The sequence below is a fragment of the Pipra filicauda genome, unplaced genomic scaffold (assembly GCF_003945595.2).
Source record: "Pipra filicauda isolate LSUMZ 115617 unplaced genomic scaffold, ASM394559v2 scaffold122_size2191957_pilon, whole genome shotgun sequence".
In the NCBI taxonomy this organism is placed as follows: domain Eukaryota; kingdom Metazoa; phylum Chordata; class Aves; order Passeriformes; family Pipridae; genus Pipra; species Pipra filicauda.
In genome coordinates this window covers 77,898-105,038 of record NW_024103685.1, presented here as the reverse complement: position 1 = coordinate 105,038, position 27,141 = coordinate 77,898, and the positions used below count along the sequence as shown (strand labels likewise).

Below are 27,141 nucleotides of genomic sequence, written 5' to 3'. Positions count from 1 at the left end.
CTTTTAAATATCTCCATCCTCTGTATACTTCCTATTTTATCAAGTGCTCTACTCTTGACAGGTTCATCAGCTGCTTAGAACCATGAAAAAATAGTAGCATTTACCAGGGACTCTTTCAAACAAGACCAGGGTACAACTGTATCAGAGGGAGACGTAGCAAAACTAATGACAGACTTTTACACTAGGAATATCCAATAAGAGTTAAAGTATGAACCAAAAGGAAAATATCTGTAAAGCATTTCAATTCTTCCATTTTTATCATTTCAAACTAGGAACAGAATCTCTAACTATGGTAGAAGCTGAAACCATCAATGCATATTTTTCTTTCAGAAAGAAAAGTGCTCTTCTCCATGGCATGAGCATGAAAGGCTATTTCCTTGAGGACTGTCCTTACAACAGGCTCTGAGAAAGCCCTCCTGATCTTTACTGCTCTTGGTACCTGCTCCATATCCCAGGCTCCACAGCAGCTCACACCGTTCCACAGTCAAAAAGAAACAGCAACACAGTTAAAATTGACAAAAAAGATATCTCTTCTCATAATGAGGACTTAAGGAAACTGCCAACTTCACATGCTTTGTTCAGTTCTATCTTTCTGATTTTAAGCCACTGTAAGGCTTTATGTGCACTAGAACCTTTTGTATTTCAGATGGTGCATTTTTAAACACCATTCTCTTCCTATATGGTGTGCTCTAAACAGCATTCAATACTGTGTAACATTGGTTAAATCACGATGTCTCAAATTTCTCAGTAGAGAGTAATTACTAATATTTATCTATTCTAAGGAAAGATTAAAATGTTAATAAATGGATTAATTTCTTGGTTTGTGTATTAAAAAATACACACCCCAAGTGAAGAAATAGAAACAGATTTTCGAGGAACTCCAAAGATGAGAAGTTATTTGGAGCATTTTTAAATATGTCAATTGGCAAAAGAGAGATCATGGTAAGCCACCCTTTTTATAAACCATGTATCTAATCAGTATAAAGTCTTCCTCTATGCTAAAGCTTCAAATACATTGACAGGAACAGTCTACCAGCCACAGATGGCTTTTAGGGAATATAGCGCATTGCAAGAAAGGAAAGGCTATTAATATGCTAGAGCTATAATGCAGGATTCTATTTACTACAAAAATACAAATGCCTATTGTGAGGTGATTTACCAGTGACAACTATTTCACTGAATATGATGACCTGTGATCTTCTATCCAGCAAAACTCACTTTATTATAGAGATACTTTTCTTCTGTAAGGAAAAGTCAGACACACTATGGATGACTAGACAGTGACGCTTTGGCACTCATGTTGCCTCTCAATAAAAAACTTTTTTCCCCTCATTTATTTTACCCAGCTCTAGCCCACCAACTTGTTACCTTCTTTACAGCAAAATTCATTAAAAGAAACAAACACAAATTCACTTCTTATATAAGAATAAGTTAAATTATTGAAGTATGTTCTTCAAAAGCACACAAAATACCTATTAATGTCAGAATTTTCTAGAATGTGACCTTGTTTGAGTGGGTCAAGTTTTTATTATCAAAGGTAAATAACAATAATAAATATTACCTATTTAGGGCAGATTATTTAAAACCTCATTACCAATACACTCAACATTTGTGTCCTTATCTGTTAATGACTATACTGATACTTGGGAGGCTGGCACAAAAAAATATATCTCACTGAGACTAATACATACATGTGTATTACACAGCTACTATATATCACAAAAAATGCACTATGACCATAACTGTTTCTCTAAGTCTTCATTTGTAGACTAAATACTATCTGCAGCTATCTTCTTCTCTACCCTGGAGAGGGTGCAGGGGAGCACAAAGTGTTCGAAAGGATCCTTAAAAACAGCAGGGCTGGGTTGGGTTGGTTTGGGGCTTTTGGCTCTTTTTTGTTTGTTTCATTTGCCATGAAATTTATCCATTTCATCTAATATCATCTATTACCAGCATGGTAGTCCACAGAGCTACATATAACAGCAATTTCCTGTCTCCTTTGGAGAAAGGATGATTGGATCAGGTGAGGGAAAAGTTCATCATCTCTACATAAACCACTTTGTGCCAATCGTAGTTCCACACTAAATCCTATGCACACGGCATAAATTAAACTTGTAAGATCCTCACTGTGACTGAAAATTGCCCAAAGGGATCCCAAATACAAATGTTTACAACAAAAAATTTATTTAAAATATCCACTTTGCAAGCTGAAATCTTAAAGAGCTTGATTATTCTCCAAATTTTTGTATATAAACAAGCAAACTCAGCAGTAGGTTTGCAAAGAATGAATTTCAGACAAAATCTACTTTACAGGAATTCTACCAAATGTAGCAGAAAGTCTACAGAAACTCCATAAGAAAACTCGAGAGGCTTACAAATTAACATTACCCAAAGTTTCACTGATTGTCCACCAAGACAGTGTGTATATTCTGAACTCTGAGAACCACTGAGTATAACTTGAATCTTGAGTAATACCTAGAAGCCAACAACTCACTAGCCTCAGAAAGGTATCCATCTGTCATAAGCTTTGGGGTTTTTTTTGGTTAAAATACTGTTTTTAAACAGCTTTCAAACTCTAAACAGAAAAGGATTACATAGCTACTGTATCATTTGGATTAAGGAACCGCTTCAGACGTTAGCCAAGTCACTATTCTGCAAAAAAATTCTGTTTGTTTAAAAACCAAAAACACACAGGAATAGGAACTAGCTAACCTCCTGGTGGCATTTTTTAATTCCATCACATTTAGGACTAGCACAGAGAGTAAATCAGTGGTCCTTTTCTAAACAAGAACTTCAAAGAAAACCATCTTGAAATACAAACTAGTTGTGCCAGAGTCTGGTGGTAGTGATAATCTAAATTCTAGGTGCAGTTCTGTAGCCAGTTTACCCTTGCAAAGAAGGAACTGCCACTAGGAGGGAGATGCCCTGCCCCTCCACATGGCCGCTCGCCCATTCCCATGTGTGCCAGCACTACTGTTCATGCAGCTACACAGTGAGTCAGGTCAGGGAAATGATCCATCTGAAAGTTAGCTGGGAAAATAAAAATAGATTCCTTTTCATCCAGTTAATTTCCTGGCATGATTCACTATGTCACCATTATGAGCACAAGTGACAACACAACAGAGCAAGAAGAGAACATGACACTTTCCCCATTTCAGCAACAGATTCCACTTAACATAAATTTCAAGCAAACATGGAACAGCATCTATCAGGGGCAAGTCCACAAGCTTCTAATTAAAATACAGTAGTTGCTGCTGTTTCTCAAGAATAAACTTGTTCAGAAAAGTATCCAATGTGTTAGTCAGCATACATAGACTGGCATGATATTATAAAAGCCAGCACAGTTCAAAACAAAGTGAGTGACTACTAGATTTAAAGTAAAGCAAAAGATGCTACATGAAAGCACAATATTTTGTAAGTATTTTCATGTGCATAGAAATTATATCACTAATCCATCTACACAGTTTCATCGGGTCAAAAGTGTGCAAGCATAGGTAGAGATGTTGTCATGTTCCTATGGATTACTCTTTCCCAGTGATCATTGTTCAGGAGTTTCCTCCAGTCTCTCTGGAAGACACGACACAAAAGAACTAACCTTAAGATTTTTACATCTTCTTAACAACTCCTCCCTTCGTATGACCTAAGTGATTTAACCTCTTCCTCTGTAACATGTCAGGAGGATAAACAAAACCCAAAAAATCTACTGCTTCTCCTTCAGGCTGAACTTCAACTATTAGATTCATTTGACTTCCTATATAAAAATTATATTTTAATTACATAAAATCATATTTTAAAAAGCCTGAATACCATAATGTAAGGCACTCAAAAGTTTCTCAAGGATAAACAAACTCACATTCAGGAAGTCTCTGAGGTGAAGTAACAATACTATTTCCATTTTATCTGAGGGAAACTGTGACTTGGACAAATTTAGGTTCCCACAACACTGAGTGCCAAATTTAAGACACTGTTGGCCCAATTTTTTACATAATTTACCATCTTACATGTCTTTCTTCATTAAAAACACAGTTCTCCCCAAGTTTATCTCAACGAAAAGCATAGAGCACTTGTATCCAGTAGCACTCAAATCTCTTGCTGGTGGTGTGGTTCTCAGTATCTAGGCCCAGTTAGCAGCCATTTATGAAGACTATTCTGTTTCAGTAACTTTCTTAGCATGACAATGTTGATTAAAGCCCATTAGGAAGCTATGCTCAGTAAAATTTTTTTACACTTCAACTATTCAAATGTGAATAACTTGGGATTATACAGTTTGGAATTTCAATGTAAAAATGGTAACAACTAATGAAACTGGATGCTACTATATTGTAATTAAATATTTTTGGGAAGACTACCCTCAAAGTCAAGACAGCCATCAATTTGAAAATGAACTTCTACATCTATCTAGAAAAAAGAAACGTGTTTTCTTACCAGTGTTCTGGCATTTTATGCATTTATTTCCTATCTTCCTATCAGTTTTTAAGAAAGCACTTTATGAGAAAGCAAATTATAAAAATCAGAATTTACAGTAAACAAGATGCTAGTTGGAGTGATCTGATTACAAAGAAATGTACTGAGATTTATGTAAAGTAAGATAATAATGCCCTGATTTGCAAGGGAAGTAATCAATAACTCAGACTAGCTGAGACACAGTAAGAGATGGTACTGAAGAGGACTGGAAAAAATGAGACTGGAGGTACACCTGAGTTAGAGATAAAGAGTATACACCTGAAGCATATCTTCCAATTATCAACTATTACAAGCTTTGGCTTACAGTGTGACCACAATTCATATTCCCACTGCCAAGAGGCTCCCAAGTCCATAGCAACAGATATGATAGTGCGTCCAAAGCAAAAATCTAGAAACATATAGTAAGAACATCAAAATCTAAGCATCTTTCAAAAGATTTGGCTCTATTGTGCTGATGGAGTCCTACCTAGAGAGCCAGGAAATCCTCTCAGAGCAAGCTGAGGTCTGTGTTGCTGGAACTGAGTAACAATGTTTTGCCTGCAATTCAGGAAAGATCAAACTGCTCTCAGGAACTTGGAGGATGAACAAATCCCATGTGCTATCAGCATCTTTCCATGTTTTGATGGAAAAAACCCTCTTGATTTTGTCAACAGTTTGTAGAGATGCTCATGAAGGGTCAACAGTTCCTCTAAGAAAGCAAAAGGCAAACAAGACAGTACTCAGAGTGGTTACAAAACCTTTTTCCCTTGTCTTCAACTGTCTATTCACTCTCTAAATTATCGCTAGTCTGATCTCTTCCCAAAGCTTATTTTTTCCTGTATCTCAATTTACAGTCTCAATTTCCTCTTCAATATTCACGCCCTAAAACTCTGACTTCTCAGTCCAGTCCTAAAACTCCTTCAGGACCTAGTTTCAAGTCACAGCTGCTGACCTTATTAATGTTTTTAAAGATTACAGCAGGGGTAGTGTTAAAGAAGTGGGTCCCACAGAGGCATAAGCTGATTGACCTAACTGAGGTAAGAAGAGCAGGTACACAGACAGCCTCTGAAATAAAATAAATCACAAAGACTTGGGAGACTTGTCGGACTAACATGTAGGTATATCAAGGGAAGATGATTTTTTTTTAATGAGGTATCGAAAGTTCTGGTATTACAAGCAAATTATCCTTGTAATAACTATGTTTTCAACGTGAAAGTGACCTAAACACAAAAGATTTTTAAGTTTAACCAACATATTACAGTATGACAAAGGTATTACACAGCTTGACTGTTTAAGCTTCAAGTAAAAAGTAGAAGTTTTATTAAACAGAAAACATGTATTTGCAAAACGGTTCCTCAAATTCTTCCCCAACATTGGACATTTGCTGGGCATGCGGTACTGCCAAGCCAAAAGGGTTGTGAGCAGGATAAGGGCAATGAATTGTTAACATCTTGCTTCCCTCATCCCTGCAACAGAGAATATTTTAACCTTGCTTCTTTAGAAGTATTGCCCTCATGGGTAACAAACTGGTATGAATAAGAGAAACCTGTATGAATGGAAAAAACCTTCAGAACATGAGCAACCAGGCAGCATTCATTATACAGGAAATGGAACAGACATACAAGAACATGTAAGGCCAGTGTGTCCAGGATACCCAAAAACACCCATTGCCTAGGTATTTTCCTTATGTAACAAGCAACTTGTTCTTGTCAGGAATAGCACTTTTCTACCATAAATCTCAGGATTTGAGAAAGCTCAAAGTCATAAGTATGTTCCACATTAATAATACCCTGTTAGTGCAAGACACAGGAGAACATCTTCCTCCCTTTGAATATATTACTGTATCTTCTATCTGATGTATTAGTGGCAGGAACTAATACATGCAATCAAAGAACAGGCACAGAATTTTACCCACTGTCATCTACAATACAGTTGCATCTAGAAGAGCACCATATTTACCAATAAGAATCACAACTGTACAGCCATTTAGAAACTGAAAACAGTCTGTATTATAGGTAAAATGAAACAAAAACAATTTTAAAAATTTAAAAATCGATCAACCACACACAATTATCTAAACTGGCATTCAGCAAGGATATTGCAGAGAAAAATCTTGAGACTGTTCAAAATACTCTGCATTTCAATTACTATAGCAAACCACCTTTAACCACAGAAAGTGGTAATAATACAATGTGGAGAGCTGCAAAAACTACACTCATTTATTACCTAAAAAGTACCCGTAATAAAGTTCTCTTTAGCAAAGAGAACACCCCACACTCAGGTTACTTACATCAAGTTTAGGATTTTTATACGGTTCTGATCCTCTTTCAAGGACAAGTATGGTTAAAAAGGTTGTAATTATTTCAAAAAGACCTTGGTAGCCAACTACAGAGTGAGTGGGACAGAGGAAGGGCCCAAGGCCCTTCTCTCCCAGTGGGGTAGCTGCAGGAAAACAGTCTCTAAATACAGAGATCTCTGCTCAAAGTGTATGTGGAAGCAAAGAAAAAAAAAAAAACTGTGTATGAGGTTCCCCTGACTGCAAGCAACTTTACAGTTTTACCTAAATCCATTTCTACACTGAGTGCATGATACAGCAATCTCTCAATTATTTGGAATTAGAAAAAAAAAACATATATGGATATTAGAAAGCTTGCACTCTCAATTTTTCTCTCTTTGGTCCACGTGGAACCGTCTGTTCTACATTCATATATTTTATTGGAACTATACAGTAACTCACATTTTCTATTAATTACACAGAATTAGAGTAAAACAATTACAATATGAAAGGCTTATTTAGTTTCAAGTGGTTCATCAATCAAGACTTCACCTTAAACTACTATTTGCTAAGATAATTAGAAAAGAATTTTTTAAATTTCTTCTACTTTGTGTACCAGATGTTCAACATAGTCTATTTAGACTTGTCTTTCTTAGAGGTGTGTTAAACTGCTCAAATAATTTAGACAATCTGCAAACAAGATTTCTGACAGGTTGTGAATAACACTCAATTAATAACATAACTTCTGAGATTAATTTTTCAATCAAGGCATTTATGCCCCCCCTAAAAAACCTCCAAAAAAACCAAACCAAAACAAAATGAACAAAAAAAAAACACAAAACACACACACACACATGAAAAAAAAAACCAAAACACACCACACCCAACATCATATCACATGAACTCAGTCTCCACTGTGTATTTCCAAAATTAACATCTGTTTGGTCTTGGTTCAACTGTAAAACTCAATGTTCATTAAATGAAATAATACAGTTCTTTTTCTGGTTTTGAGCCAGGGGGAGGAGGGGAAAAGACATGTTACCCTAAGACTATTAAAAATCAGTACTTTAAAGAACAATTGTATTCCTATTTGGAACAACAGATTTATTCCACTACACTATGTATTCTTCTTGACAGTAGATATAACAACAGAAAATATTTTCCACATGGTTATTTCTTAAAATCCTATGATACCTGCATCGTGTCCTGAATTGCAGAAATGAAAACAGACCAGCAGTTGATTGAATCTCATCACAGTAAATCAAACACATCTTCTCCTATAAACTGTATAGGTTTAGAAATATTAACACTACTTCAAGTTTAGATACTAAGAAGTTACAAATGGCTGTATTATTAAAAAAAGAAAAACCAAAAAAAATTGAGTGAAAATTATATTACAGTATTTCAGTGATCCATTATTTACAGAACAATCTCATTACAGGAAAGCTTCATGACATCTGTTTTTTTACCACCATCTCATTACATCAAACTTCTTAAGTTATTATGGTTAAGCCACAGCAATTTTGTACTTCAGTTCCCTCTGAACACTAGTACTTCTGTACTTCAGGTGAGTGTTGAAAGATAAAACGAGGACATTAAAAACTGCAGGATTATATTAAATTCACCCCCAAACCCAAGTCAGATACATTATCTATTCAATAAAATTTGGGTAGAAATATATGATGTAACCCATGCAAAGATTGCCACAACAAACAGCATTATCTAGTGTAACACACTGGAACAGAGAAACCCAAACAGAGGTATGGTAATTGAAGTATGACAACACAAGCACTAACTTAAACAGACACCATTTTGCTTCATCTTTAAATAATGATTTAGCCATCTTGTTATGCAACACACACTAGGTACGTCCTCCCAAAAAACCTTACTCTTTCAATTAAAGAAAAAGTTAGTTGACACATTAAATTTAAAACTGAGTCCTTTAAAAAGTTGGCATCTTTGTCAATTTTTCCTTTGTCCCAAATGATCTTTCAATAACATGATAACGAAGACTCTTAAACCTTTTCATATGTTTAAATTAATTGAAGCCTTGTGCACAGTTTATTTATAAAGAAATTAGGTTGCAATTAACCATAGTTATTAATGATTCTTAAATCTAATTGTTGTGACTATTATAGACCACAGACAAGGTCAACTCTACAACTTGGGAAACTCTGGCTTTAAAGAAAAAAATACCAGCTGAATTATATGCATAAAATTCACTTTTGTAATAACATAGCTTAATCATACTAAGCATGTTCATCCATGTAAAAAACCAGCTGTTTCCAAATTGATAAATTAAAAACATATCCCCCTAATAAAACACTAAATTTTAATTAGTAAATACAGTGAAAGCATGTTAAGTAAAATTAAAAATACTAGCTCTTACAATAATATATAAAAAAAAAACCACTGCACTTATAAGCAAATCCAAAATGTAAAAGTCATTTCAGCAATTACTGCAGAGTACTTTCACTAACTGCATAAATGCCAAATGCTTAATTTCTGCATCTCAGCAGCAACGTTCAGGTCACTGTATTTAGGATTTTTAGTCAAAATCACTTCCCTTTCATCTGTATGCCTTACAACGAAAAACGTTAGTGTCATCTAAAAAGTAAATTCATAAAGGAAGACAACCCATCTCTCTCCTAATCTGGCTACAAGAATAAGGGGAGAACAGAAAAAAAGAAAAATTATTAACCTCACTGAGATGGTGAATTGCAAGAGTATCTTTGCAGCAGCGCACATGCACGCAGGCCATGAGATACTTGGTTCTTATCATTAGATCTAAGACTGTAAGTTACAACCATAAAACCATCCATACAAAACACATTCCTACTCCTCTCTTGCCTGAGCAGAGACTCGGCTCTAAGGATACTGCTCCACTGGCTCTCCACTTGTACAAGTTCTGACATCTCACAGGGTACATCTGAATTAACACTTTAGTTCAGATAAGGAGAGCACTTGTGCAACAAATCTTCCCATCACCATAGTTATGCACTTGCAGTTGCTGCATGAAGCAGTCCCAGAGTGCACAAACCTGGTTCCTTCGAGATGACATTAAAAGTCACATGATGCACTCCAGGAGCACTACCAGTGCCAAAGGGGCACAGGAGCAGACAGGAGATGGTCCAAAGTAACACCCACTTCACTTTGCAAATGCATTCACTGTTGATAGGTATCAAATCCTTATTACCAATTATTTCATTCTCTGAATCTGCTCTCATTGGGCTGCATTACTTGCTCAGGGAGGTCCAGCCACTGTGCTTCAGGGTCTCCTTTCATCTGTGAGATGAGACCTGACTGCACCTGAAGTTCACCAAGCTTCTCAGGCATTGCTTCCTTTTGGGTTTTCTGTCCTCTGTTGTCCAAAGTTCTCACCTCCAGCCTGTCATCTCTGCCCATTTGACCTTTCACACATAACAGTATACTCTTCCTCAGTATCACCTTGTCTCACCACACTGAAACATCTTTCCCTAAAGACTACTCAAAGCCCAACTATGATCATAAATAAATTTAACTCTGGCATTTTCTTAACATTGAGTAAAACAGTAATACCTCAATGGGTTCCTCATTTAAGCACACACAGAAAAACAGGGTTTTGAAGCCAACTATGTAGCATCACATAGGATTCTTCAGTGCTCAACAGCAGGGTTAAAAGCCTACAAACATATAGCCCTCGGCCCTCTATTACTGGCATGGATACAGCACTAAGGATAATAAAGCAAACATTTTCTTAGTGCATTTCACAGACATTAAGAATTGTATCGCAGTGCCCTAAACATACCCTATCTTCTCTAGCCTCTCCCTAGCAGAATCTCAATTCAGAGAGAGATTCCCAGCTCAACTTTTAGTCCTCCCCTCTCATTCCTACATTCAGTTCGCTTAACTCGCCTTTGTAATGACCTATCTCATTAGACAGCTCCTCAGAACCACTCTTCATCCCCATACTTGCAAGTCATCCTAATACTCCTTGACTGGGCTGTGAATCACAAAGAGGGACTGAGTTTTTTTCTTGTATCACAAACCATTCTGATTGCTGAAAGGGACAATTTTAAAAGGTCCAAGGCTATATCCACACGACCAAGTAATTTGGCAAAATAGAAACAGATCAGTCAACTGAAGCAGCTGATGCTCAGGTCCCTATGTTCCCAGCAGGTAGGGTTTACAAGATTTATTTCAAGGTAAATTCAGTCTGGAGTCTCAGACTGAATGGTGCACCATATGTGGTTCAGGGTAGTCCAAAGGACTGGTCACTGGGGCTGGAGTTCACTTGGTGTCCACCTGGAGAAGAGATCCCATGCTCCCCTTCCTTCAGGTGGAACCAAGTTTGTACCTACCAAAACAACCCTGGGAACTGAGCCAATGAGTATCAAGTGCTGATGATCAGAGAATTCACTTTAAAACTGTAATAGTATGTTAGCTTATGGAAGCAAGGCAGCTTTACCCAATCCCATGATGCTTCTTAGTACAGAGAGAGAATATGTAGCTGCCAAAATAAGAAGTGTCTACTGAGCATATTCCAATTTTAAGAATTAAGATTAAAGTTAGATACTTTGTCTTGGTAACATTTAAAAAAATGCACTTAACAACTTCGATTCTCTTGCTCCAGAGCAAGGTCAAAGTTGTAATTACATGAAATGTATAACCATTGAATTAAATGCTTACAAATTCTTTACATTGTAAAACACACTGCACTTTTCCTTTTGTTTTCAGAAACAATCAAAACAAACACTTTAACCCACCAACAACCAGAATAAGTCAGACACAGAAAATTAAGGACAATATTAGATCTAATTAAAAAAATAATTAAACCACTAAAAAACTACAGTTATCTATTGCAAGAAATTAAAAAAAAAAAAACACAATCATAAATTCACTCAAAGTTATTTAAGATAAAGAAAAATACATTTCAAGAAATGTCTTTTATTAGAAAACAATTACCAACAAAACTAACATGAAAATGCCAACTCAGTGGGCTTTTCTTCAATTAATAGACAGTAAAACAGCATGAGGAGAAAAACCTTTATTTTACATTTCAGAATTTCAAATATTAAGACATTGTCCTTTTCTGTACATTGTCCTTTTCTGGCCCCTGGTGATTAATATATGCATATCCAGTGCTCACAGAGTTGATACCAGGGTGTAATAAGAACAAGCGATAAGACTTGAAGGAATGGATGTCACATAAAAGGAAATTATTTGAAGCATTCTAGTTATTTGAAAGAAACTTATATGAAACAATTGAAAAAGGAAATCAGATCCCCAAACTGAGTAAACAACAACAAGATAGGAAGGAAAAATAATTGAAAATTTTATATCATTCCTGCCACGTAAAATTTTATGTGTTATAAATATAAGCATATACTCTAAAATAGGAAGTAGGCCTTAAACTTCACAGTTTAGCTCATTTTCATCTACAATACCCACAATGCAGCCTGAAATACAATTTATGTAGGAACAATAAAGAATAATAAACTTATTCTCTAATTCTCTTGGCTTCTTGACATTTAATGTCAATCTGCAATAACAAAGCTAATAATGATTTTTGTCTTCACACATTGCTATTGAAACAAAGCATTTCTTTGTAAATTAAAGGGTAATTTTGTATCCACTACTTCAATCTAAATCTTTCTGGGCTAGAATCACAGAAACTCATGGCATAAGTCACCCTAAAATCCAGATCACCTTCTCTCTGCGAGAGAGATTATGGTTCTTTTGGAACTAATTATATGTGCAACCACAACCTAAAGCAGAGCAGCATGAAGCATGGAAGATTTCGTTCAAAGTTCATTACATGATACGAATGCCAGATATTTCTAGAAGTTTCCCACTCAAAACTTAACATACAGCAACCTTCCAAAATGTGTAAATCACATGCGGACACGTTATAAAGTGACATCTCAAGAATTCACAGGAATTCAAAAGTAAGAGAAAATCATAGTTTAGACCAGCTTATAATTATTCCTTAATCATATGACTTCCAAGTCTGTGAAGTAATTAGGTGCATGCTGAGCTTTATGCAAGTACTATGTGGATTTTATTGGGACTACTTGCATTTGTAATACAAGCTGAAACACACAATGATTTTGGCATGTAGGAAATTCCACACAAAGTAGCACATCTGCAGCAGCTTCCAGGCAAGCGTCTACTGCGCACCTGTATTACTACCTCTTTCAGCTGCCACAACAGCCTATTTAGTTTTATACATAGGTAACAGCAGCTGTAACAACAAGGTTAAGTGGGAATTACTGAGTCCAACTTCCTCTTCACTGTGAGTTACCCGTATAAACAGAGGCAGTGCTGAGGGTTAAGTATTAACAACACCAAGGCCTTAATGGCCACTAATTCCATATGGTCAGATTAACTTGCTGCAGACCTGAAGAAAAATCAAGAGCGTTCATATGTGTAACCATGTAATACCATTGCTCACAGTGTACGATACATCAGAAGAACCTTCCATTAAAAGGTAGAACTTACCCCTCTTCTGTACCCAGCCTTCCTTCACAATGGTAACATCGCTCATGATGACTCCACTCTGAACCCCCAACTCAAAAGAGTATTTCTTTGAGTTATCAGCTTGTCGGTTTGGCTTCTTTTCTGCAGCTTTTCACAATTTCTACTGATGAGTCAGCCTGGAAGGAAATATTAGAGAAAGCATTTAAGTCTTTTCTGTTTTTCTCACTTGACAGCCAACAAAAAAAGTCTTTGTTGATGTATTGCACTGACTGAGCTCGCATTAAAAATCTGCCTTTTTTTTAATTAACCATATAACAGAATCAAGTTTTGAGTCTTACAGCACATTTTCCATGAACACTGCAACACTAAAAAGAAGCAGAATGTGTTAAAATTTAAGTCATACGGCACTTTCATAAATTGCGTACAACAGAATTCTCTCCCACTAACACACAGGATGCTCTTAAATTAAAGGCTGCTAGTACTCATCCACAGGTCCAACTCTGAACGCACAGGAGCTTTACCCATTCCAACATTTGTCAGAATCTGTGCAATGGACAAGTGGTTCCTTTATTATGGGTACACTGATCCTATCAAGAGTGCAAGAAAGTGGAAGGAAAAGTCCTGTAAAGAAGCTTAAAAACAAACAAACAAAAAAAAGGCTACAGAATTACAACATTCTTCCTACTTCCACTATAATTTCCTTATAGCCAATACAAATCCTTAATTTACATGAGTTCTTAAAAAATCATCATAATGTCCAAGTACACAAACCAGAAAAAAAACAAACCAATGTTTAGTTTATGAAAAGAAGGAGCATACATTCAAAAGCTTTAAGCCAGGCAGTGACAGGAGTGCTCTTTCCCCTACAAAGCTCAGTTTGCAGAACACAGAAGGGAAGTTAGTCCTGGAACAGGACATACCACTCTCAGAAGCCACAACTCTCTCTTTTGACCACCACATTCCCAGAGAACCTAACAGCTGTGAAGAAGAGATAAATAGCACTAAAATCAAGTAGGAAAAGATGCCAGAGGGCAGGAGAGGTTTCCTTTTGGCAGCAAACTGCCTTTCCCCTCCATCCTTCAAAATAAACAGAAGCATTCAAATTATGCTCATCCAAAAAAGGGTGGGAAAACAAGAAATGGGATTTTTCTGATGGTGGAGCAACACCCTTCTACAGCTGTATACACAGGAGCATGCATGTACACAGTGCTAGCACAGAACAGGAACCTACAAGTTCAGTGTTATGAAATGCAGCCCATAAATATCCATTTAGCAGATGGACCAACAAATGTAAACACAACAGAAACAAATATGGCTGTGCTAGAACCTATCTGTGCAACAAATGAATGAAGAAAGGACTGGGAGATAAGCTGTTTTAACGCTATCAATTACAAGCTAAAAACTGAACCGTTACTGACATGGGGGTTATTTCTTATTTATCATTTGAAGAATGTGTATTTGCACCACACAGCAGCTAGATGGAAGGCTACTTCTGTATGGATGCTGTAGCATGCAAAATAAAACTTGGTATGAGTATTTTTTCAAGTGGTGTGCAACAAAAAAATACAGCACAACCTGACTTTACAGAAACACTGAAGGGTGTCCTTTTCAGTCTCTTTCACTGAACTATTGTTTAAAAACACACAGTATTTCAGCTGCATAAAAGTAAATAAAAACCACAATGCTAAACTCGTTAACACTGCAAAATTGAAGTAGCATTGACTACAGTGTCTCTAAGACACCCCCACGGCACTGGCAGGTATGACAGTAACACCTGCGCAGGTGACACACAACCTCTCGCACTGGCATCATACCCTGTTGTCTCTAGGACACCAGACTCTGCGTTCATGCAACTATACCCTCCCTTAAGACTTAAATACTGTTTAAGCTTTCATAAGAGTTAAAAGAAGATGTTATATACAAGTTTTTGGAAGGACATGAAACTGCTTTACTGATGTTAATTGAGCTGACTAACTTTATCTGTTAAAACATCCTATTATATGCAAGCTGGTATGGTAGAAATAATCAGAGGATACATTTCCACCTTATATTTCCATCCTTCACCTTACTAATGTGAGAGTTAATTTCTTGTTCATACGTTATCAGAACTTTTGTTTGCATGCTTCAAACGAGATAAGCAAGTCTATCAGCTGTGCATGAAGAGAGATCTGACAGATTAAGACATGTGCCTGAAAGCAGGTTGCTGTTTCGCTGTTCTGGATCACTGCAGCACAGTATCAGTTCTTATTACAAACACATAAATCTTTACAAAGCCCAGAGGTGGGTGTCAGACAACTGTGACCTAGGAGCAGTTGTTCTGTGAAGGAAGTGTAGGCACATCAGTTTCCAAAAACGCAGCTTAAGTTCAGTTTTCTACAAGACTTTCACTGCATTCTTTAAGAAGCGATCACAATTGAATTTTTTTTTCCACCTATAAAGATACATGAAGCAATGTAACATTCAGTACTTAGCTTGGGCTGGTATATGCTGCAATATGTTTTACTCTTTTGGCAAATTTAATGTCCTTTCCAATTTTGGTGTGCACTTGTGAAAAGTGAAATAATTTATTGTTATTGGTAGAGACACAGTGATAAGAAATTAACCTCTGTACTAAGGAGCAATAATCTTGTCTGCCCACATACTGATCATTCATGTCCACATACTGATCAATCAGTTCATGATTTCAGTAGATACACAGTTTTAATGAATTAATTTATGTTTGAAGCTCTCTATTTACCCACTGATTTAGCGTTACATAACGAAAATTTGATCTATGACATGATTTTCATGTCAGACAGCGTCCCAACAACCTCAAGTGTATGTCTGTAGACTTGCATGCCACCAATCACATTTACTACTTTACTGAATTTTGAACAAAATCCCACAAAGTACAAAAATCACATATATATGGTGACAAAATTAACTACATTATCTTCAATTTAGTTTCACAGTATTACCAGAAACAACTTTAGAATTATCAACAGTTGTACGATTGTACCGATTGCTCCATTAATGGGTAATTAAAACTCAAGCTGAATTACAATGGAAGCTGAAGGAGATAAATCAAAGCACTAAAGGACTAATGAAAGTAAAGGTTCTATGTTCACACTACACTTTCAAGAAGCCATTTGTGAGCATCTGTCATATTATCCCTTATTAAATTCCTCTGAGACTTTCTAAAAGCTGTACTCCTTTACTCTGAAAGTCACTCAGCAAAGCTCGAGAAGAGCGGAATTGTAAGAATTATTTCTTATCATGACAAAAACTGACCTTAATGAAAAATAGTCATACAGAAACCTTCTTTCTTGAAGATGTACTAAAGAATTGCGTATAAATGTAAAGAAGTTGTCTGAAACACGTGGAACAAGAACTCTCACATGAAAATAGTATTTCAACTATAGTTTAACTACTTCAAGAAGACATGTTTATTCTGCACATCTGACATAGAACTTAAATACTGGTTAGCAATCAACCCTGCTCTCCCAACGTACTTCAAGTTTCAGCAGCTTGTATGTAGTAATTTCTACACTTTACCTTACTGCTTTATAGGATGAACCCACAGAAACGGGGGAAAAAAAAAATATAAGAACTGAAGTTGAACATATTTTGCATTACAGATGTTTCCTACAGGGAAGAACTTAATTTGGTTTTTTATATGTTCCAGCAACTAAAGAACAGGTTGGATTGCTTTTTTTTTATCCCACATGTTATCAGACAGAACTCAGATGGAAGACACTTTTCCAACAGTATATTGTGTGTATTCTGTGGACAGTATCAGACAGTCATGTATATGCATAATACACACAACAACATGAGCCTGCGCTCATGCAGGTGTAAAAATTTACTCCATTACAGTCAGTGATGTGAAAAATTTAGGGACATGGTTTAGTTGCGGAGTTGGCAGTGTTAGGTTAATGGTTGGACTTGATCTTACAGGTCTTTTCCAACCTAAGAGATTCTATGATTCTATGCACACACCTGCTGGTTTGGGTTTTCTTTTTTAAATCTCATAAAAAATGTAAAACTTCCCTTTCTGCTTTGGGAAGTTATTAAGCCACTTCTATAGTGTTAGATAAAACAATTCAGCACACTTCTAAAGAGTTAGTATTATAAGTTTCTAGTTGTAGAGGTTGCAAAGGCAACTTTCTGACCAAAGATTAAGCAGAAACTATTACATGCAACAGAGTTCCAGATCCCTCAGCTGAGGCTCACAGTTTTCCCAAGCTGTGGTTAAAACTATCCCACACCACCTCGGTTTTCATCTTGTACTTTAGGAATAAGAGCAATATGGAGAAGAACCAGCTCACTTCGTGATGCTACCATATCAGAACTGTAAGATCAACAATTAAAATGAGCAATGGACCATTCAGAAGGAAGATGGCTTTTCCTCAGTTTCTACTTTAAATTCGAGGAGGGTCTCATGCCCATCACTGCAGTCAGGTACCTACATAGACATGGTAGATGGTTAGAAGGAAGGAAAATACCTTCCAAGCAAAAGAACTAAAAACTGTGGTTGAGGTCTACACTCAACAACCACTATGTGCAAGGGAATTGTCACTGAGATTCATAAGAACAGACAACACTCTCTTGGAATCTGGGCATCTTCCCATTTCCCCTACAACACGAGACAGCTGAGTAAAGAAGACAGTACCCATAAATTCAGTGTAAATTGTATGATTCAGGTCTCTGTTTTAAGAACTTCCATAAACACAGGCTTCTACTTTCAACAATTTTGGAGCTGAGAAAAAACAGATACTCTCACATTCACAAACTCAAGTTACCAGAGAGAATACCAACAGGATCAGTTTCAGTGCTTCCAGAGATGATCCCCATAACTTCTTATACCATTATCAACAAAGTGAATCATCCAACCTCGTTCTCTTAATATATAAGAAAACTACCAATTTCCCTTTTTACAAGTAATCATTTGTTTAGTAAAATGTTTGGGGAAAAAACAGTAAGTGAATCTTTCTGATTCACTTTGCCTGACTCATTGAGATTCTTTGGTCCCCCATGTAAGCAGAGCCAAATTTCATCATCTCTATCTTCTTATTTCTCAGAAAGTTAACTGAAAAATTCTGTGCATGCACCCACAAAACACACATCAACAAAAAAAACAGTTCTCAGTCATCCTCTAGTGGCTTTCATCACACACACATTTGTTTCCTTGCTTTGGGGCTTTTTTTTTTTTTTGTAGCAGATCAAGCTCTTAAGAGGTGTTCTCAAATTTGAGTTTGAATCCTCCAAAACAACCGAGCAGGCTGTAACTGTTTCCAGTGCTGGTTGCAATCACAGAGCAAGGAATTCAAAAAGACAAGGCTCTAAAATAAAAAGAGAGTTGCCTTTAGGAATGGAAGCTGAGATCCAGGTTTTATTTATATGAAAAATGCATGCATATCCTCTTCCCTTAGCAAAGCTGTTATCTAAAAGTCTGGCCAAACAATTAGAGGATATATTGCACATCATCAAAAATTACACAAAAGACTACACTGTAGAACAGAGATTGTTACAAAACATGCTAAATCAAGTTAGACTATATTGTTAATGAAAGAATCACATTCAGGTGAGTGCTTTATCTAAAAAGTTTATAGTATTTACACAGACTTTTACAAACTACCTATAGAATTCTGGTTATACTGACTGATTTAAATATTACCACACCTTAGACTGAGAAAAAGAAACCTCTAAACCAACAGCATTTGTCCAACTTATTAGAGTCAATAAAAAAAAAAGTTTTAAAAAATTAACAAGTAAAAAAAAAAAAACCACAATACTTAATCAACACAAAACAAAGGATGAACTAATTTGACAAAACAGAGAAATAAAAAATAAGATTATTAAAAGAAAATAGATGCTAAATTTATAAAATGGTAATCTTTATGTACATACAATTAAGATGCTTAAAGATAAATACATTCTAAGTAGACATGCTCATACTTTACAGATTTTAAAACAAATATAAAAATTTCCGAAATATCTCCATGATAGGCATTGCAAATACCTTTTAAACTATATTTTATACTAGAAGTCTCAGTATCTTTAAGAATGTTAGTATAAAAACTTACTCCTAACAACTTTATTTTGTAAGTTTTGATTTGGAATATTGAGGAGCCTAATATGAAAATGGCACTGCCTACATCTTGTGGTAAGGAAAAACAACATAATTTAGAAAAGATAAATAGTTCTTTTTAAAGCATGCTTACGTGTACGTTCAATATTTTCAGTGTTCTATTTTCACTTTCAGTACGTCAAAAAGCTGCACATAACTAATATATTCTCAGATAAGCCTAGTTAGGAGACTACAGGCACACTAAAATATTAATATACAAGTTAGATGTTTTATTTAGATTCTGTAGCTGAATAAGTTTATCAGGGAAGAAACTATCATTCTGTATTTCATTTCCTATTATAATGACAAAACAAGTTATTTTAAGGGGCAAAGGTATAATTAAAGTAAGGTGAACAAAGCCACCCTTGCCTTTGTTTACCAAGGTATAAAGGAAGTTTCTAAATGTAACTAAATTGTTTCTTTAGAATCCCACGTGAAACGTTAACAACCCATTGTTTTGCCTTGTGTTTACCCACAAAAATGCTTTAAATCCTTTCTGTCTCCTCCAATCACATGAAACAATAGCTAAAAAGCAGACAGAAGCAGTGATAGAATTTACTAAAGCACGTCTGAAATTTAACCAAACAATACTTTTCAAGTAGAAAATTTAACCAAAGAATACATTCCAAGAAGGGAGGGCTAAAATTATGCATCAAAAAAAGTTACTAAGACAATGAGCCTGGGAGAGTCTTGAGCTTAGAGGAAGTCAAATCAAGTATTACCTGAGCTGAGTGCTACAACTATCGCAATGTTACTCCACTCAACCCTTCAAAATACATGTAATAAGTTTAATGTGCCAAGGATTAATGTAGGAATACTCATTCTTGTCTTTTTTAAACAAAGTTCCTATGCCCTTTAAAAAAACAGTTTAGAAATTACTCAAGAAATGAAGAAAAATTAAACTTAAGTTACACATTTTTAAAACAAACTAAAATTGGGTTTCGATGTCTAAAAGACTCAGAAAAAAAAAGTAACCTAATTTTCAAAAGTTCAAAGAACCTGGAAATTCCTAGTCATTCTGAAACGAGGGATTTTAAAATATATCTTTCAAGAGATACAAAACAAAGTTTCATTAAACTCACATATTTAATTATTTCTATGATGGTAACTTTTCTGCAGCACAACTTCATATTGTGTACAAAACACCGAGCACACTGCTGAATAGATACCAAAAATATGTGAAGTGCTATGAGTAACAAGAAAGTACTGAGGGGAAAAAAAAATGTTCTTGAACCATTAACATAAAAGATGAGAAAAGTTCAATGACTTGTCTACCAAGCAGCTTTCTTGTAAACTCTTACATAGTAGGCTTTATTTATTATCTCTATATTGAACAAATCAAATTCTGAATTGTCTTGCAACAATAGGAATGAACTTTGTGATTTCTTCCTACAGAGCAATCAAACATTTTTGAACCTACTAACTGTCAAATACTGACACTGCAACATGACTAGAACATAATCAATTTCTAACCTAAACCCTTGAACTTTCTTCTTCACCTTTAAAAAGCATTATTCTCATCAGCTTGAGATCTGAATTTCCTAAGGACAGAAGGAATTCTCTACAACCTTAAATGAAGATGGTGTATTTTTCAAGGGTATACTGTTGCTTACACACAGATGCAGAGCTCATTAGATTGAAGGTCTTTGGTAAATGTTATATGAAAAGCCAGATTACATGAAACTCACATGTACAACCTTAATTCTCTGTCTCAAAGTGTATCAATACATTTAGAAAAGGATATAATAATTTCAGTAAAAGTTCAATGAGGCAAGCTGCACCAATTACATATCTCAAGAAGTTATGCTTAGAGAAAAAAATAAATGTGTGCTAGTAGAAATTGTTTTGCAAGATTGCTGGGACTCAACTGAAAAACAATGTATTAATTATGTGGTGTTAAATCAGCTGTACAAGAAGGTTTAGACTGTTAGACACTGCCACTCCACAGCTACAAAAAGGCAGTGGTCAGACCTTCATTGATCTCAGTAAAGCTGAAACAGGCTCTTCATTTCTGGTCCTGCTATAGGAGGCAATCAAACAACTTTACCACATGGAGAATGCAAGAAAGTCTGGCAAGCCATGTTGTCAAGTAATTCCAACATGCACATGAAATATTGAAGTCCCAGTTGCATCTTTAAGGGAATTTAAAAATCGCTACTGTTCTTTAGTCAGGATATTACAAAGAAAAACGTCACAGGGCAACAACGTATTCTTAATGCCATTTTTGATCAGTATGACTCACACTTAGACACTCACATAGAAATACGTGGAAAAAAAGGATTGGTTAAGATGGATTCAACATGTATGAATTTATTTAACCTAAACATGACAAGTGTTGACACAAATAGTATCAAAAATCAAAGGAACATTTAAAGTGAGCAAAAGTAAGTACCTTCATATACCCAAGCCAAAAATGCTCACTCTCCTTGAAAGCAACATCTAATGTTATTAAACCTTGGGGGATTTTTTTGGAAGCATTAACTTTGCCACAGCTTCCTACTACACCTGAACATCTTTAATAATAAAGGTAAAAATAAGGTGTTTAAAATCCATGGCATGCATCAAAACTACCTGAATGTCCACACTTAACATTGATCTAGAATTACAGAACAAGGAAAAAATGCCAAATAATCGCCCACTACACCCTTGCATTTTTGCTGTGTTTTTATTAGTATATACCAGTGATTTGTCTAAATAAGTTTCTTTTATAAATTCTCTTCATGTAGGTAGCCGGAATGTTGTTCATACAATTAGTACATAAGCATATAAACCCAAACTTTAAAGATGAATTTTTTTTTTAATGCTAAGTAAAACACTGAGAAGTTAACTTTCACATTCAGTGTTTGATTATTTGCTGGTAGTTTTTTGGGTTGGGTTGAGGTTTTTTGGTTTGTTGGTTTCGGGGGCTTTTTGGGGGGAGGGTGTCTCTAACAGAATATTTTTTAAACACTTTGAATCAGCTTTTCCAGTTATTGTATAACTTATCTTTAGAAAGTAATCTTTGCTACACCACACCAACTTGTTCCAAAGAAGAGTGACTAGTGCAACCCATCTATTTACCAAGGAGACCCTGTGCTCCTGTGAAGTCTCTTCTGTACAGCAAAGAGGAAATGTATTGGTGAATAAGCAAGATTCTCACTGAAAACACACCTTTCCTCCCAAGTAACACAAAACTCCCTGAACTACATGCTGTGCTAGAAAGTATCCCCTATCCCTTCCATGGTATTCTTATTAGGTATATTCTAATGAAAGGAGAATTCAGGATGACACAAATTAATCTAATATTCTAGAATTATTTTAAAGGCCATTTATATTGGCAATTTTTTCTTATGTAAGACAGTATTTAAACAAGAAGTGGGTTATAAATTTCATACAAATACTGAAAATAAAAGCAGCCTTTTAACCTTAAACAAAACTTACGGCTGCACACATTTACCTGTTTCCCTGTTTTTGAATTCCTACTGTGGTTTGCAAGGGGAATATAGTGCGTATTTTGAACAGAATGTACATTTTATTAGTTGGAAAATGAGAACAGAGGACTTTTGTTAGATATACAACTAAAGCACCTACAAAGCATGAAGTTACAATACGGTGCACTACTTTCATAGCAAAAAAATTCATTTATGCATTATCCACATCAAAATGGAAGTACAGTACAACAAAATTTTCACTCAGTATATATCCATGTCTTTCCACTCTCCAATGTGGATTAAAGCATGCCCAAGCCACAGAAGATGCAAAAGAATATTGAGTCTCTGTTACAAAAATTGAAGGAAAGCTAGGCTACCATGTTACCAAGTCCATCACACCTGTTGCATTAACAGCACAAAATGAAACTGTAACCACACAGTTACAAGAAACTGTGTCATCCTTATACTAAGCACAGAAATTTCAAATGTGTTTTAACACTAACTGTTCTAGTAATGGTTCACACCTTCCAAAACAATTGAGTATTTCAAAGTTATTTAGCAAATAATATTTTGTGGGTATAGGAATGGGAAAATGTGCACCCAGAAAGTGAAAGAATACACGATCAGTCGGTGTTACACAAACTCCAAGTAGCCTGAAGGATCTTTCAGTTATTATACAAACTTCAGACACACGTTGTTTCAAACTGTAGTAGGAAGTCAAGATATGGTTTCTGAGTAGCATCTTGCAAACAGAAGCTTGGGTTACAAACAACTGCAGAGCTCTAGTAAGTGGTTTGGGGTTAAGCTTAAAAAAAAAAAAAAAAAAACACACCAAAGTATTTTCTCTTTCACAAAGCATTTGTTACAGTGTCAAAAAGTCAACAATTTCTAGTGCATATTAATGCCCCAAAATGAAGAACAAGTGACAGAGCAAGACACTGAAATACTGTTTTTTGTGAACCTATTCATGAAACCAAGGAGATTACTGAATCCATTCTACCTAGTTAGAGTAAGTAGTAATACACCATAAACTGTCTAAAATAAGACAGTCTTGCTAATATTATCTGCGTATACACACACACCACACACTCACAGTGGATAAAAACCATGAGTTATTCAAATATTATGTGTAGCCTTCTAGGAAACAAGAGACGTTTTCTTATCTCTGAAGTTTTTCTTCAGCCCTTATTTGAACTTGACTTACTAGTTGCATCCAACCAAAATATATCTACATGGTCTATAATTAGCAATCCAATCCAATTAAAGATATTGGGGTCAACTTATGGGCTCCTGCCAAAAAAAAAAAAAAAAAAAACAACAAACAAAACAAAACAAACAGCCCTACAAACAGAATCTTCTTATGTAGTACCCTTACTTCAAAAGTCAAAATAAGGTTCCTTCCCTATCTCATGTACAGTCTTTCCATATTCCTAAGCAGAACAGCCAGAACTAGTCTATAGAGAAGCTGGCAGAAACAGTAGATCATGCTTAAAATGTTACTTGTCATAAGTTAAGGTCTACTTATCTGCATGCTTCTTGCCTTGAGAAATAAAGACCTCTATGTGCAAAATGCAAGGAACCACGTTTGCCTGTTAGCAAAGTTTCAGGAAAATCTAAACAAGTATTAGCAGAAGTAATTGCTGAGTGTTTCTTCCGTACTGAAAAAAGTTGGCAGTGCAGGTATCAGGGACATCATAATTTTTGTAATAAAACTCTTAAACAGAGGCTAAGCGAATCAAGTCAGTGACATGTTTTCATAAAAATGATGAGATGATGTAGATATATACAAGGAGCCAGTCAACTAATAACTACATTAAAGAAAAAAAGAAACTAGAATAAAGGTCAAGAGCGATTAAATTGTTTATCCTTTTCAGCTGCAAGAAAACAAGATTTCTTTTCTTCATGTTTTAAATAACGTAGCATGGGAGAACGCGAAAGAAACAGTCCTGGCCATTTCACGCCTCTTGGATTCCTATCCAGAAGTAAACTAAGTGGTGCCCATACAGAACAGCCCCACAGCCTATGAACCCAGTACTGCTCGTTACATCACGATCATTTGCATTTAAACTACAATATATAGCACTGCGCTCTCGTTCCCGCGGGGCGCCGCGCTGACCTCCCGCCAGACAGACCCCACGGCGCATCCGCACCGTTCCGGGGGGGATGTCGCGCACAGGCAGCCCCGGCGCGTCCCCGCACCTACGGAGGGGTGCGCGCGGCCACGTGCGGCACTCCCGGCCCACGGCAGCACCTGCCAGGACCCCGCCCGGGCAGAGGCCGCCCGGGCAGACCCCGTCGCGGGCCCGGCCCGGCCCAGCGGAGCCGCCGGTCGCCCGGGGCAGCCGGCTGCGCATCAACTTTTGCATGCGGGTTGCGGCCTCCATGATGGCCGGGGCGGGCGCGGGCGGGCGGGGGGGCCGGTTTGTTTACTTGCAGCCGGAGCCGCCGCCGGCGGCAGCAGCATCATCATCATCAGCCCTTGTGCGAGGCGCTGCCGCCGGGCGCGGTGCTATTCTTAGCGCAGGGGCAGCGCGGGCACACGCGCGGGCACACACACGCACGCACACGCTCACGCACTTAAGTTCCCAGCGGATAAATCCCGCGCTACTCGCGGCACCGGCCGCACGGACGCGGCGCGAGGGCAGGCGGGGAGGGACCGGGACCGCTGCCGCTGCCGCCGCGTGGGAACGGCCCCGCGCATCGCGCATCCCGCACCCCCCGGGCGCGCACCCGGCCCCAGCCCCGCCGCCCCCCCTCCCCCGTTACATAACCGCTCCCGCCGGAACGCCCCCGCCCCGCCCTTCCCCACCCCGGCCCCGCGCCCCCGCCGGGGCGACCCCCGCCCCTCCGCCCCGCTCCTGCCCCGCCGCCGGCGCTAGGCCACGGGCGCCCCCGCCCCGCGCTCCCCGCCGCCCCGGCCCCGCCGCGCCGCCGCCCCGCATCCCCCCCTCCGCCCCGAGCGCCCCCGCCGCCGCCCGAGCGCCCCTACCGCCGCCCGGCCCCTCCCGCCCCGTACCTGCAGAGGCGGCGGCGCCGCGGGCGCTGCTGCGGAGCCCGAGGGCGGCGGCGGCTTCGGGGGGAGAAGGGGAGGGAGGGCGCCGCTGCCTCCTCCCCTGTCCCCCCGCCGGGCTCGGCGGTCCCTGACGGCCGGTGTCTCCGCGGGGGCGGGAGGAGGCGGCTCCGGCCCCAGGGCGCTGGCGGCGGCGGCTACATGGAGCTGCGCGCCCCGCTACGCAGGGAGGCGCCCGGGCGGGCAGCGCGGCCGCAGCATCGATGCGCGGGGTCAGGAGGGCGGCGGCGGCGGCGGCTCCCCCCCGGCGCACTCACCCCGGAGCCGCCCGGGCCCCGCTCTCGGCTCCTCCCGCCGCCTCCGCCGGGCTCGTTATTGACTTTCAGGAAAACTCCCGACGTCACCGGCTCCCCCCGAGTGTCTCCCCCTCCGCGGCGGCGGCGGCGGCGGCGGCATCCCCGGCTCTCGCGAGAAGCGCGGCGGGCACGGGGGGGCCGCCAGACAGGGCGGGGGGAGCCAGACAGAGGGGGGCGGCTGAGGTGAGGGTGGGGGGGGCGGCGGCAGGCAGCGAGGGAGGGAGGGAAGAGGGAGCGGCGGAGGGAGGAGGGAGGACGGGGAAGGCGAGGCAGCCCGCCCGCCCGGCGGGCAGGCAGGGGCGGGAGCCGAGCAGAGCGGCGTGTCCCGTCCCGCCGCCGGGCCGCGAGTGGGAGCGGGAGGATGGATGGATGCAGGCAGGCAGGCAGGCAGCAAGGCAGCGGCGTCCGCCGGCACCGGGCGCTGCGACGCGCCGCTCCTGGGTTTTTCCTTTCGGCATCGCGGCCCCTCGCCAGCCCCGCTTGCGTGTCCCGGGGTTTGTTCCCTTTGTTCTCGCACTCTGCAGTTACACAGCCCCCCTCCATGAGCTTGCCCCGGTACCCGGAGTGGTCCACTGCTCTCTGCAGACTCCTCCAGGAATAGAACTACCAGTTACGCCGCGGGAAGCTGTAATTCGTCCTTCGTTGAAGTGTTTAGTGGGTGCGCCAGCCTTAGTATGGCAAAATTGTCTGCAGGCTTCGCCTTATCCCTGCGGGTAAATAAACATCTAAAGAACCGTACACCACCGTTCATCCGCTCCCGACTCTGACATTTCCCGCGGCCGCAGGCACTGTAGGAGCCGAGCTGGTGTCAGCAGGGCCAGCAGTGTTGCAGAGTGCTGAGCACGGCGTTCTCCCGCCTCGGCAGTGGTGCCTGTGGGGCTGCGCAGGCCGGGAATCCCTGGCCTCCTGCGCCTTGCCACAGCTACCGCCGAGCGTGGTCCTGCAACCCTGATCAGTGCCCGAGGTTCGTAGGTGCGGTGCCCTCGGCGCTTTGTTTCACAGCTAAGCGGCTGTGTGTATGTGGGTTTGTACAGGAGTTTAGTGCACATAAATATGTCTTCTATCATTCATGGTTTGAA

At 39.0% G+C, this 27,141-nt stretch overlaps 1 protein-coding gene across 2 annotated transcripts in view; it reads right to left on the bottom strand.

Moving 5' to 3' along the window:
- AKT3 (AKT serine/threonine kinase 3) overlaps positions 1–26,142 on the bottom strand; it is a 153,190-nt gene extending 127,048 nt beyond the window's left edge. Inside the window, exons 1-2 of one of the 2 annotated variants that reach the window (XM_027722456.2) lie at positions 26,024–26,142; positions 13,199–13,353 (exon numbers count right to left, since the gene is read on the bottom strand). In XM_027722456.2, coding sequence (XP_027578257.1) covers positions 13,199–13,244 — 46 coding nt within the window. In that variant the 5' untranslated portion in view covers positions 13,245–13,353; positions 26,024–26,142. Of the gene's footprint in view, positions 1–13,198; positions 13,354–25,712; positions 25,754–26,023 lie in introns of those variants that run through there. The other variant, XM_027722455.2, reaches the window with a different exon arrangement.
- Between the last annotated feature and the right edge of the window lie 999 nt (positions 26,143–27,141).